This window comes from Ochlerotatus camptorhynchus, unplaced genomic scaffold (assembly GCF_037179485.1).
Source record: "Ochlerotatus camptorhynchus isolate MF236.1 unplaced genomic scaffold, CSIRO-AGI_Acam_v1.1 ptg000093l, whole genome shotgun sequence".
NCBI classification, from domain to species: domain Eukaryota; kingdom Metazoa; phylum Arthropoda; class Insecta; order Diptera; family Culicidae; genus Ochlerotatus; species Ochlerotatus camptorhynchus.
Window position 1 is genome coordinate 934,868 of NW_027040583.1, and position 14,401 is coordinate 949,268.

At 40.8% G+C, this 14,401-nt stretch overlaps 1 protein-coding gene across 2 annotated transcripts; it reads left to right on the forward strand.

Moving 5' to 3' along the window:
• The first annotated feature begins 758 nt into the window (after window positions 1–758).
• Window positions 759–13,977, forward strand: polo (Serine/threonine-protein kinase polo). Of its 2 annotated transcripts, none has more exons than XM_065218720.1 (6): window positions 759–1,468; window positions 11,856–12,080; window positions 12,142–12,736; window positions 12,826–13,153; window positions 13,223–13,469; window positions 13,535–13,977. In XM_065218720.1, the coding sequence occupies exons 1-6, from the start codon at window positions 1,367–1,369 to the stop codon at window positions 13,724–13,726; spliced, it is 1,689 nt and encodes a 562-aa protein (XP_065074792.1). In that variant the 5' UTR covers window positions 759–1,366; the 3' UTR covers window positions 13,727–13,977. The 2 variants fall into 2 exon arrangements, with proteins under 2 accessions (XP_065074792.1, XP_065074791.1); XM_065218719.1 differs by having other exon boundaries at window positions 761–1,468; window positions 12,142–12,763.
• The last annotated feature ends 424 nt before the right edge of the window (window positions 13,978–14,401 follow it).

The window sequence follows — 14,401 nt, forward strand, 5'->3', positions numbered from 1 at the left end:
AAATTCGTTAAGTATGCCAATGCGCTGATTAGTGCGCGATCGATTTGACGTTAAAAAGTATTGAATGCACTTCCCTAATAAACAAATACCATAAACGAATGGTAACCCGGATGGTAGAGCTATCTCAAAACAAATTTCAATGATACCTCGAATACGTCGTTAAGCTCTTCTAGCACACAAAGAAAAATCGTTGCTAAAAAATGGTAGAATTAAAAGCTTGCATTGGTTCTTTTTGGTTGAAAGCGGCTAGCTTTCAAAACGAAAGTCAGCCAATTTTAAAATCAAATGTTGCCAATGGCTACTTTTAAAAGTTGAAACTTTTGACATTAATTGTACTACTATCAAATGAAAAGCATGGCAATCCCACATAAACAATAACCATAAGAAGTGCCTAACCTCTAATTCGGGTTATCATCCCAACTTTATATGGTATGGTCGTGAATGTATGGTACCCGTTTATTTGGGGTGTTAACATTAAAAGCGGATTATTTTTGTTGTATTTATATTACTCATCTTCTTTTTCATACATCGACATTTGACTTTGTGTTCGTGAAATTGTGTTTGGAGATCTTTATTCATTATTTATCAGTGATTTTATTTAAACGTCTTTCTATTTTTTGTTTTCAGTAGCCCTTTTAAAAAACGACTCGATCATTTGAAAAGATTTTCGTCCGTTCGTTTTCGCTTTCGCCCGCACTAATACACATTTACCATTCCGTCGTCTCGTCAGTTTCAGTTGTAAAGCCCGCAAAAGTTGTGCTCGTTGTGCTTTTCCTCCATCATTGCTCGAAGATCTGGAAAATCTCTGGTGTGGTGTCGGTTGTTGCTTGTAATCTCTTCCGCTATTTACAAAACTTTCTACTTTATTAACCGGGAAGTTCTTTGGTGGACCATGAGCAAAAGATAAACGGTCTAAATTGTTCGGATTTTGGAAGGTGTTTCGCGAGTTACGGCTTTCCACATCGTCTCCCGGAGAGCTCGGATATTCTATTGTTCAAGCATTATTTCAAAGTTCAACGGTCACCGGTACAATTTTTGCCTTCGGCCGTTCAATGAAAATAGCTTTCTTCTGAGATTGCTAGATTAGCCGGAGAAAATTGAGTTAGTTTACGTTTACAATACATTTTCGACCGTTTATCGGAGGCTTCTGTCAATTTTAAAATTGCCACCAAGAGCAAGAATCGAGGAAGAAAAAGAGACTAGTGTTTAGTGTCGCGACAAACAGGAATAAGGACAGGAGGCAGTGAAGAACAAGAGAGCCAACTGGAGTCGGTTGGTTTCCTCTTCAGCTCGGTGGTTGTTCTATTCATTTTATTGTTCTCTTTGCGACTTGGACCGGAACTGCGTTGTGAAAATACAGGAAAAGATGAGTTCTGCCAAGCCTGATGATAAAACCTCCGACATTCCGGAGCGGTTGTACGATGCAACGACAAGAAGGACCTACAAAAGGCTGCGGTTTTTCGGCAAGGTAAGAGTTGCATGTTTTGCGATGGTGGAGTTGGTGGCTTGTTTTAATTTTGCGGATCTACGTAGTACCGCTAGTATCCATAATGAGCATTATAATATGAAATAAACTAACGAAAATATATGATTAGTTAACTGATATAACTATAGCTAATCGGTTATTTTAAGGAATACAACGAAAACCTTGTTTATTACTTCTAACCTCAATTTCAATGCATCTCCATCATCCGTTCTCTGTTGATCTGGAAGGATGCTGTTTATACTATGCGGGAAGTGGTATTATCCGCTTTTGCGGTTTCAATAGGAATGATATCCAAACCAAAATTAGACTGATGGCTAGTTTTCTAGTTACTTGGATTGGAAAGTGTACCCTTCAACACCAGGAAGATTCAAACAAAACTTGAAACATATTTTCGACCCTGAAAACGTAATGTTTTGTAGCCAAATCAGTTTTCAGGACGACCTAAACCTTGAACAAACTTCTTTTTCTTCTTGTTTATTACGTCCCAACTGGAGATTTACGTTTTTTTTTAACTTTATTTTTGAGATTTTTAGCCGTGGCTAGTTCATCTCGTCCATGAAAGGTTGGCCCGTAGAAGGAGGACCCCCAACAGGGTAGTTTTTACAGTGTTTACTTCAACCGAAAATTGGTTCCTGGCTCGATCTTACATTTACACAACATATTAAAGACACAACATTAAAATCTGAATAAGACAGAGCTCCACACCGGGAGAACCGGGAGGGCCCCCACCAGGCAGAGATGTCCCAACAGCCGAAAGGAATTTTAAAATACTAAACTTTAAAATACAATGCAGCATCCTTTAAAAAACGCATTACTGCTGCCAGTGTTGAGGGATCATCACCCAGCATGTCGCGTATGCTATTTGGAAGCCCTTGGAATTCCCGTAGGTTTTGATACTGAGGGCATACGCATAGAATGTGCTCGATTCAGGCTGGAGTTCTACAACCGACGCAAGTCCTGTGGAACGGCGTTCCACCGAAATTATGCGAGATCTTGGTGTGACCGATCCCGCTGGTTCAACTGTTCTGTCCATTTCCTCGTCGTCCCTTTGATCCGTCTGATGAAGACGGAGCGGTTTTAAGCCCACTCTGCGTCCCAAGCTTCCCGTACTTTGCTCACGATCCAGCACTTGACATCGTGTAATGGTACTTTGTTAGTATAGTGGGGGGCAGATGGTCCTGCCCCAGCCAGAAAGTCAGCTTCAGAGTTGCCTGGTATTCCGCAGTGCCCCGGAACCCAGCAGAATACCGTGTTTGGTGGCGCGGACTTCATCGTCGCCTGTACCCAGGGATGAGTCGGGGCCTCGGATGTCAGGGCTTGTATGACGCTGTGCGAATCCGTGGGGACCAGGATCGGTCGATTGGAGAGCGTTGTAGCAGCGATGAAGATGGCAGCAGCTTCAGCAGAGAAGACAGAACATTGCGGCGGTAAGCTGCAGCTGGTTAGTGTGATGTTTCCGGCTAGACCGATGCCGACCCCGGCCCGAGAGCGAGATCCGTCCGTGTATCGGTGAGTGTGCGTGGGGTATTTTTCTCCTAACATTTCAGCTACAGTCCTTTTCATGGTCACGGGATTGTCTCCGGCTTTGAACCTGTCCTTATTCCGGTTTTCGATTTTCGGTAATGGTGTTTTCCAGCATTTGTCTCCATGCCAGTGGATCCTGGCCACTGGGGGGAGATCTTCGTTGGCAGCCGTGCGGAGGAGTCTGTTCCCCTCGTCGAGGAGGAAGATCCCTTGATTTCCGGATGTCTTCGAGATGAAAGCAGCGGCTTTGGTTGCGATAGCTGCGGTTATACGGAATCGGAAATGCAGGATGTCTGCGTCGATGCATGCAGCATCAGCGGGCGTGGATGGCACCAGGCCAGAGACAATCCGGGCGTAGGTGTTGTAGACTGGTGCTAACGTAGCTAAAAGCTTATCCGTGGCGATGCAGGTCATCTCCAACCCGTATAGAAGGCGACTGTCGATAATTGCACTCGCCACGTGAAAACGGATGCTGCGGTTATTCGATCTATTCTGTCGGGAAATGGTTCGGATGAGATTCACTCGGCTGCGGCACTTTTTTTTTCTTGACTGCACTGAAATGCTGTTCAAAGTTGAGGAATCGGTCAACGAGAACTCCCAGAACTCGGACGGTCTTCTTCAGCGGTATGGACTGGTCGTCGATTTTGATCGGTGGTCCGCTAATTCTGTGTCGAGAAGGGCAGACATGGCACCTGATGTTTTTAGAGGCTGATAATTCAAAGCCTACTGAGTGGGCCCACCTGGCGACGTCGGAGACTGTCGCTTGGGTTCTCATCCTTGTGCGTACTGGCGTGCGTCCGGTGGTGACGATGAGGATGTCGTCGGCGTAGACGAACACAAATATGTACTTCGGTTGGAGATTTACGGCTGTCCTCAACTTAGTGTTCTTTGAGTACTTTCACATAAATTCAGCAATCAACTAAATTTTCAATAGATGCCAAAAATATCCATTAGTACCGTCCCAATGACGCGTTCATCTAGATAAAATTGATAAATAGCAGATTTTTAGCGATGGGCCCAATCTTGGATCTATATGCCATTTCCCCTATGTTCTTTTTTTCTGAAGATTATTTCGGGGACACATATTTCAGCATTTCAGAAGATTTGCAGTGCAAGGCGAAGGAAATAGAGTACATAGTACAATAGATGAATGATAGATGTTCAGGACTTATAACTCATCAGAAGACATATAAATCCTAGGTGCAAATTCGAACGAACCTTCTGAAGTTACATAAACTGCAAAGATTATCCAGGTAAAAGTAGCAGACCATTAAGTTCGTTTTATTTGGAAGTCCAAATAACTTCTTGAATAATTGCAGTAACCTAGAAAACTTATGAATATGTCCAGTACGTCATTACCCCGGATACCCCATTTCCCCGAGTGCCATATCCCGAAAAATGTTATAATAAAGAAAGTCACAATTTCTTAAAATTTAATCACTAAAGTCACTTTTTTACGACCAATGTTGTAAAGCATTTTCCTTTAAAAACATACATCAAATCATAATTTGATTCGTTAAAAAATGTTTGTTAGAAAGATTAATGAAAATTCAGTGTGTAAATTTTTACAAGAAGAGTTGCGAACGAAAGGAAACGTTAACAAACTGTCTAATTCTCGACTACTTTTTTAGAAGGGACGTATCAGCTTTTGTAAACAATACATTTTTGATCGTCGGTTTGGCGTAACTGATAGTTCGCCCACGCATACTAATACCACTATCAGGTAGGGGAAAATTTCCCCTATCTGATGGTAGTGGCATGCGTGGGCGAGCTACCAGTTATGCCAAATCGACGATCAAATGCATTGTTTACAAAAGCTGATACTTCCCTTCGAAAAAGTAATCGAAAATTGATGATAACTTTTCAATTCCGTTATCATATAGAAGCCTTCAAAATTTGTCCAGATTATAAAATTTCACATTTCTTTCATTTCCTGTGATCTCCAAATTAGATCTATCACAAATTTTCAGAGTTTCCGAAAAAAAATTATGGACCTAATATCACGAAGTAAAAATAAAGAAAGTTTTCCAAGCTTAAGCGTTTAAAAATGTTCCAGGAAAATTTTAAAGCACTAGTTTTTCTCTAAAAGACTCTAAAATTTATCCTTCGATATTTTTAGTCCTAGACGAATGCATTTTTTTATTTCCGTGCTCTTTACATCTTGGAAAATTATCCTCGTTCATGAATAATGAGATGTTTTCTTAGGTTGCGATCTAGAAAAGTTGTCTAGGTTCCAGAGTAGTTATGAAATTTAACTATGTTGAAGTGTTATAGAAGTTTGACTTGTTCGATTCTTCTAAATCCGTTCGTTCTAATTACCAACTCATCTGCATCTAATATCAATTTAGTAAATTGTATATTTAAAAACGAGATGGACAAAAAAGTGAAGAGTGAAAAAATTGAGTTTAGAATTGGATCCCCCTGCGTAGACAATTGTCCATACACAATTTTTTAAATTTGTATGGGCCGTGGATAATTGCCAACAAAAATTCTATCCGCCCCACCCGCCACTACCGTCGCATGGACCTAATAAGCTGGATCATCCGAGTCTTCTGGAAGGCGTGGCGCACCCCAGCTGCTCTACTGAGCTTCCTACGAGAGACAGGCCTATTTCACCGGATTTCACCTCCACCAAACCTGACAACGCCGCCGGTAATGGACCCTTCAACTACTGTTTATCCTTCTGTCTATTTTGATCTATTCTTTCTATCGCGCTCGCATGCCATAGCAGCGCTGTTTTTTTTTTAAATAAAATGCATTTAAATGAGTGTCCTTGCCCCTGGCATGGGGTCAGTTTTGAGCATCTCAGCTAGTATGTAATCGACCCCGGGCAGCCTTGTTGGAGTTCATGCACCGGATACCTAATTCTTATATCTAATTCTAAAACAGTGCTAGAGTGGAACCAGCTGGTGATGTCGATTTTGAAGCTTGTGTTTGGTCAAGGGGTAGGTCACTCCGCACACCAATCATAGGTCAGGTTTTATCAGTGTGCTGCTGCAGGTGTGCCGGCCATAGAGCAAGCTGCGATTGTTTGTAAAATACCCAACCCAGCAACCTGGTATTTCTGACATCTTGAATGTTTTGGTTTGAAATCGCAATGCTAAATCGGTGGCAGTGGCAACTAGAAATACTCAGAGGAGAAAGTCGACGAAGAGAATCTATCAATGTTACTTAGGACCTAATGCAATGTTCATCTTGAATAAACGTTTCTCGGTGCGTTTGCTCTTGCTTTTGATAGCCAATACAACCTGTTACATCTCTACATGGAACAAATTCTGGAAAATTGAACGTGTTTCGTTTAGTTGTATCAATGCAAAGGGAAAATCAATGAAGAGAATCGATCATCGCGTATACGCCCTTATGCATGCTCACTGTAAAATTAATGAAACTAGAAGGTAACCTACTGTGCTCAACTTGTCGGGGGGTTCGTCAATGCTGAAACATCCTCTCCGCCTTGAGGCCACGTGGCTTCAATCAGACGGCAGCACACACAGCTTATATATAGGTCGCCGGTACACAGTTGAACCACGGCGTAAGGTTATCACCCTAGTCGATCCCAATGCTTCTGGATGAATCTTCTTCACTCTTGCGCTTTTTGTGCGTTATAATTTTTTTACCAACTGTAATAATCGTCCTGGTCGTTGACGGCTGGGTGTTTGCTCACCTGTCGAGAGAAGTTCGTGTCCAGGCTATTTGTTGGGGAAGGAATTTCAGTTTATTCGCCAGAGGTTCCCTCAGCAAAAGACGACACGAAGTGACCACTTTTTTGGACAATAATTTCAACGAGATTAACTATTTTGATTTTATTGAGGAAAACTTCTTACAAACTACGAGACAAGTCAACTATTTTTTTCACACTGAACAAATTTTCACCTACGTTGATGTTCAGCTCAGGAGTATGCCTTGTTGAGTAGATGTTTCAAGTTGGGTTCAGGAACCAGGTTTTTATCAAAAAAATACCAGGTGTCACTGGTTCGGCGCTGCTAGGATCGCTGGACAAGGAACACAAAGGGTACGACTTGAGGCATGGCTCAATCCGGCACAACATTGTAGACAAATCCTGAAACGTAAGCGCAACTCTGCCACAAGACGCTTCTTGGCATACTTACTATTTGAATTGCACGAGTTGAGAGCAGTTGGCCAGCAGTCTTGCCCTTGCATCGCACATATAGTTTTCATTCCTGCACTACCTTTTGAACTACCGTCTGGCAGTCAACTATCCAATAGTGCTGATGGACGACTGCAGTCAGGAGGGACGATCCCAAATGCACTAGTAGTTCCTTCGCTCGAAGATTTTGTGGAAGGATGATTGGATGTTCTACGTCGTATGGCCGGGCTGAATTATGCAGAAGACCGCCCACACGCAAGATTTCCTGCGTATCCAAAAAAGGATGGAATCAGAAAGGATATGCTTAGGTTGGATAGACTTACCCTTCCGCACTCTTGGCTGTACACCTCTTGTTGAACAGCTTGCAACAGTTGCGTCTTGGCTTTATGAAGCTCGTTCGGAGTAAGTTCACCGACGAATGGTCGTCGTCGGTGGTAAGGTCACTAGCGCGTCGCTCACTAGTGCTTCGCTTGAGCATTAAGCTGGGTTTAGACAGGGTAAGTCAATTGATCAATTCAGTTGAATTCAGCTCACTTGAACTCGAATTGAACGTGTAAACTGAGCCATTCAACTGACTTGCAGAGTGTATCCAACCGGGAAATCAGGGGACAAACTGGAATTTGCCGGGAAAAACCAAATCGCACCAGATCATTTATACTCATCCTAAATCCCACAAGTAACAATTTTTGCAATGTTATTTCAACTTTCATATTATGTCTTTCACTGTGTTGAATTATCCAAATCCGGGGTGATTTGTATAATTCAACAATGTGATTTTTAAACAAAATTAATATTTTTAATGATGTTATGAGTCTCCATGAAGTACAAAATGCTCAAAAATTCTGAGTGGACATCGAACAAGATTTCGGTTAACCTGGTAAAATATCTCCAGGACAATTTGGAGTATGATACAGTTGTGTTCGATGGTCAACTTTGACATGATGTAACTTATGATCAATTGAGCTGAAACGTTCGTCAAAGAATTACAAATATGTTCAATTTTACGATCACAAAATATTAAATTTTTGGAAGCACCTGTCGGAAAGTGGGACACCAGGTAAAATTGGTCAAAATAATAGTAAAAGTAAACGTGTTGACAGATTGTCGTTGGAAAAAAAACGTTAGAAATCATGCGAAATGGAAACATAAGGTATTTTAGCAATTGCATTTTATTCGAATTCACCAGTTTATTTTTTGAACGGATTAGGGATACCATTCCTGATCGCCAGATCGAACGCAAACTTCCGGATTTCTGTGATAGTAACCCATAGAAACAATGCTCCATAGTGAGGATTCATAAGTTCGCTTTCTTGTTCTACCGGAAAAAAAAATGATGGATCCGCGTGGCGTAAATAACGTTTCAATGGGGGATTCGATGTACTAAGGCTGCCCATCGCACTAAAGTACCACTCTCCACAACTTCGAAGGCCGCAATCATGCTGCTTTGTGGCCACTGTTTCCGGTTCGATTTACGCGTTTAATTCCGCACCATAATTTCCGCCAATAGTTTAGCCAGCAGCATTTATAGTTTATGTTAAGAAAAAACTGCTCGTATTGCCCCAGATAGGATATGCCCTGGGAGGGAGAAGCAGATTGCACACACGGAATTCATTTTATACTTGTTGTTCTTCTCATGAAAATTTGTGCCACTGAAATCAAATCAAAATAGGCGTAGTAGAATAGCTGGTTTTGCTTTGAGCGTGTAGTGATTGTTTGAGATTGCTCAGTTTGCATTGAGAAAATGTACTTTTCTGTTTTGTATTTTATTATGCCTCTATTTTACAAAAACCTGGTAAAAATGGTATCTTTCATCATGATTTGAGTATGTACATATATTCAATGCAGAGTTGTGGTCTATCACAATAACGATCGTCAAACAACTGATGGTAGTAACGCTTGCTACATTCCTATCAATGTGCTCGTCGAAGCTATCTCCATGACCATCCATCAAGTTGACGAAAGAAGTAAAAAGCAACTGGTGATTGAATGTCGTCTTCGGTGGTGATCTATCACCGATCTGGTCATTCCCGACAATCACGACACTCATATGTGCTCGTTATGAAGTAGTTGCTGTTTTGCTTGCTTATGTGAGTGTGTTGGTGAGTGAGCCCAACAGCTTCCGTTTAATTTGGCCAGCTTTGTTTGTAACCCACAGTCGCGCGTACCGAGACAAACTTGGAATACGTAGGCATTGTTTTAATTTTCTTCTGTCGTTTCACTTTTTCCCATCGTCGTACTGCAGAAGTATTCACTGTTTTCGTTGTGCTTTACATCATCAGCAGCGAGTTTTACGCTTTGTCTATGAGCAGCGACCATTACTGGTGATTATTGTTTGCCATGGCTCTACCTCTTATTGCGCGACAAAACGTTCTGTCAGCGATAGTCGGTTGATGCGTTGACGAGTGTCGAGTGAGTGTCATGATATTTTGCATCACTGATTCAATGAATGAATTTAAAAAGTGGTGTCCCATTAAATAAGATAGTCTGGAAACGACAGTTTGTCATAAATTACTTTACGCAAAATTTCAATACCGCCTTGTGTATTCTTGTTGAACTGTAAGAAAAGCATCATCAAACTGCTTGGGTCCCAATGACAGTTCGTGACAGCTTGATTCTGACTCCTTTTAACGTTCATATTTTTCGAGTCTGCTTTTCCCTCCCAGGGTTTGCCCATTCCGCCCCTACTGTGTTACCTGTCTTATAACGAATATACATTGTATACGAGTATCCCGAATACAACGTATGACTCGTCTAATTTTGCATAGCATTTGTAATGTAAAATTAGACGAACTATACCTTGTATTCGGGGTACTCGTATGCAACGTATATTCGTTATAAGTCACACGGATAGAAATCTCCTTATACCTTTTGGCAAATTTCTATTTTTGATTATTTATAAAATGTATAAGTCAACTAATAAGCAGACGCCTTGCAAAAAGTTAATGAAGATCATGTGTCAAATGAAATGTATAAGCGGTCACACATACCTTTTATGCATTCTTATAGGACCTATGTGGTTTGTCTTATGGAATGTATAAGGCTGATGTTTGGCAAAAATGTATAATTGAAACACATGAATAAAATAATTGATTTTTGTTTCGTGGGTAACACAGTAGGGATAATTCTCGAACAAAACTATTTCATTACCAAGAAAAAACGCAAAAACCAGTGCAATCATTCAGAGCAAATGTTCAGTAATAGTAATGCTCTATAGTCAATGCCAAGCTTATTTTGAGGATTGCAAATCTTGTAATATTTTAGAAATAACGAGCCAATTTTGCGTTTTCATCATTATCTTAGACATATAATTGAATTTTGATTCGATTTTAATGGATATGTATATCAGAAGCATTTTCAACAAGTTTCTAAAATATTGAAAGTGTAATAATACGTAACTGTATGACCGTCTTGCCCCCATCTACCCTAGATTTTTATCGAATCTTGGATTTTCTACTAACGTAGCAATAACCAGATTTATTTTTAAATAATTTGTATATGTGTGTGTATGTGTATTCAATCTAACCCCCACTGGCCGGCAGTGGTATTATAGAAGAAATTTGCTTACAACAATCCTTGATGTTATAATTTAAAGCAAGTTTAGTCCGGGAATTAGAAAGCGATAGCTCTACTGCAGATTCAGCACAATAAGTGAATTTTAAGGAGAACTTCAAGGTACTTTTAATTAGAATTCAAAGAAAAGAAGGAGAATCCAATGGAAATTCTGATGATGATTCGAACAGCACACACTTAGAAATAACTAACTTTACTTGTGATGGAATCCATCTTCGACATAATTGATGAGACATAAACAAATACCTATGTCATGTAACATTAAGGTTTTTTTTTCCTTGATTTGTTTTCCGTCGATCTTGTTTTCCGTACTGAGTACCATGCTACTATCGACGCCAGGGAGGCAGCTGCGACACCTGGACCCTACCTATCGCCTCATGAACTCATGGAGCGGGGACTAACGGCTTTACTTCCCTTGGCGGTCAGAGGCGTGATCAGAGATTTTATGCCTCAGAAAATCCCGACGGCGCGCACTGGGATTGAACCCAGGCCCATTGGGGTGAGAGGCAGTCACGCTAACCACTATACCACCGGTGCCGCTTTTAACATTAAGTTCTCCGAGACTGAAAAGTTCGTTACCTGACGAAAAGTACGTTTGATTGAGCGGAATTTCCGGTCTCACAACACCTTAATTTAAATGCGTTTTTCTGAGTGTGTATACTACATATTAGAAGATTTGAGGAAGGTTTTAAATAAATTTTCAACGAGGTTTTAAGGTAAATTTCAAACGAATACTATGGAGAATTTCAAGGTTTTTCCTGATAGAAAACTTAAAGAAGAAGAGATCGTAGGGAATTCTTAGGATGATTTTAATTGATTCACGTTTAAACAAAAAATGTTTCTTCAAAAACCTGGCCATTTTGCGTTGAAGTCCTGGAAAACAAACTGGAAAACTCAGGGAATTTTATTTAGCAAAATGAGTAGACACCCTGCTATTGGTAATATCGATTTCTGTGATTGAGTTGTTATTTACAAGAAATCGACTATGGAAGTGAAAAGTGACAGTTATGTTGTATCGAGGTATTACTAATCGGTAACCCTAAAGCCCCCTATTTAAAGGAGCCCAGATTTGAAATGGTTTAGGTGCATCAGATAAGCGAGATTATCTCAACAACAATTTGTACAACCCAGTATTGATCATCACAACATTTTGTATTACCTACATAGGGTGGATTCGCAAAATGTTACGAAATCATGGACATCGTTACGAGCGAAGTGTACGCTGGCAAGATTGTCTCCAAAAAGCTAATGATGAAGCATAACCAGAAGGAGAAGATGACTCAGGAAATCACGATCCACAAATCGCTGAAACATCAGAACATTGTTGGATTTCACAGCTTTTTCGATGATCCACTGAACATCTACATTGTGCTGGAACTTTGTAAGAAACGGGTAAGTTGGAAGCGGGCGATATGTTTGTTTGGATTTTAATTCATTATGCTATCCCCTTTAGTCTATGATGGAACTGCACAAACGACGAAAGGTTATCACCGATTACGAGTGCCGTTATTATATCTATCAGGTGCTTACTGGAGTGAAATATCTGCATGACAGGCACATTATCCATCGTGATTTGAAGCTGGGAAACCTGTTCTTGAACGATGAGTTGCACGTTAAAATCGGTGATTTCGGTTTAGCTACCAGGATAGAGTATGAAGGCGAACGAAAGAAAACACTTTGCGGTACACCGAACTATATCGCTCCGGAGATCCTGAACAAAAAAGGCCATAGCTATGAGGTTGACGTCTGGTCCATTGGATGCGTGATGTTTACGTTGCTCGTAGGACAACCTCCATTCGAAACGAAAAGTTTGAAAGATACTTATTCCAAGATTAGAAAATGTGATTACCGACTCCCGTCTACGATTAGGACTAATGCTGCCGAAATGATCTGCGCCATGCTGCAGTCGGATCCCATCAAGCGTCCCAATGTAACGGCACTGTTCGATTTCGACTTTATGTGCAACGCTCACATTCCAGCTTCGCTCCCGATCTCTTGTCTCACGATGGCTCCCCGTGCTGACCAGTTGGAGAACGCCGAACGTATGGGTAGGAAACCACTTTCAGAAGTTAACGGTAGGCATACGGTGGAAGTTCCAATTGGCCTCACTAATAACGAATCTTATTTCTCCTTCCAGATGATACACGCTTGGAATCGTCCTTCCTTAAGAATAATCTTCACGATGCCATCACGGCTTCGGGTACCATGTCACGGCACAATGAAGGCTACCGGACTGATATTGAAAACCTGTACAAACAGCTGAGCTCTCTAATTGCCTCAAAGCCACCGAAACTGGCGACTAATTTGGACGATGAAAACACCGATCCAGCGGTTCAACCGCTCTTCTGGGTCTCGAAATGGGTAGATTACAGCGATAAATACGGGTTTGGGTATCAGCTCTGTGATGAGGGCATGGGAGTGATGTTCAACGATACCACCAAATTGATCATGCTTGCCAATGGACTGTGAGTTTCCTCTTGTCAGAGTTACAACTTTTGGAGTTTGGCTAACAAGCGTCGCTTTTTATTTCACAGCAATGTGCACTTCATTGACAAGGAAGGCGTCGAAACGTACATGGATACTCATAACTATCCACCACAGATGGAGAAAAAGATGAAACTGTTATCCTACTTCAAGCGTTACATGACGGAACACTTGGTTAAGGCTGGTGCGGGGGCAGTTAACGTCGAAAGCGATCAGATTTCGCGTATTCCCCATCTGCACACCTGGTTCCGCACAATGTGCGCTGTTGTTATGCATCTGACCAACGGTACCGTGCAAGTAAGTTGGTCACATTATTTTTTGCTCAAACTCACTTGCTCTAATCTATTTTTTTTTCTCAATAGCTCAACTTCTCTGACCATCAGAAAATTATTCTTTGTCCGCTGATGCGAGCTGTTACGCTTATGGACAACAACAAAAATTTCCGAACGTATCGGTTCTCCACGATTCAGGAACAAGGATGTTCGACCGATTTATACCAGAAGATTCGATATGCGCACGAAAAGCTTAAGAAACTGCTGGAGAAGCTGGCGTAGAATATGCGAACACATTCCCTTGATTTCGGTAGTTAAATAGCGAAACTTACTCATTGCCCGTCGCTCCTTTCGTATTGAATATCGCGTTAGTTTTTGGCGCAGTTTTGTGCGCACCGTTTATCTTTTGGATAAGTATTTTTACATTGAAACTAGAGTAAAATTGTCCTTCACAGCAAAATGACTTCTGCACCAACAATCCTTGACGGTAATCGTATTAAAAACATACTGCAGGAAGAAATGCGAGCAACGTATTAGTTTTCTCATTATTGACGGATGACATTATCTTTATTATCTTGTTCTTTGTTTAAGCTCATTGATGTCGTTTCCTTAGAAATAAAAAAAAAACAGTTTCAGCATAAGAAGCACGTGAACAAGCGCCATTTATTAAACTAGAAGGAATTGAACAAGTAATTTTGTTTGACTGAGACAGAAAGACAAGGCTGCATCAGAAGTTTTCAGTATTCTGTAATAACCTGAATATTCAGAATCAGTATAATAGCATGAATTAATTTTCCATCTCCAAACTTTGCATTCGAAAATGTTCACTTAACAGAATAAAAAGTAGTAATAACCTGAATATTCACAAGCGGTGTTACGGACAAAACCTGTTCATGGTATAGACGGTAAGATGAGAAATATCGAGAAGAGAGGGGAAAATAAGAAAAGAGAACCTTA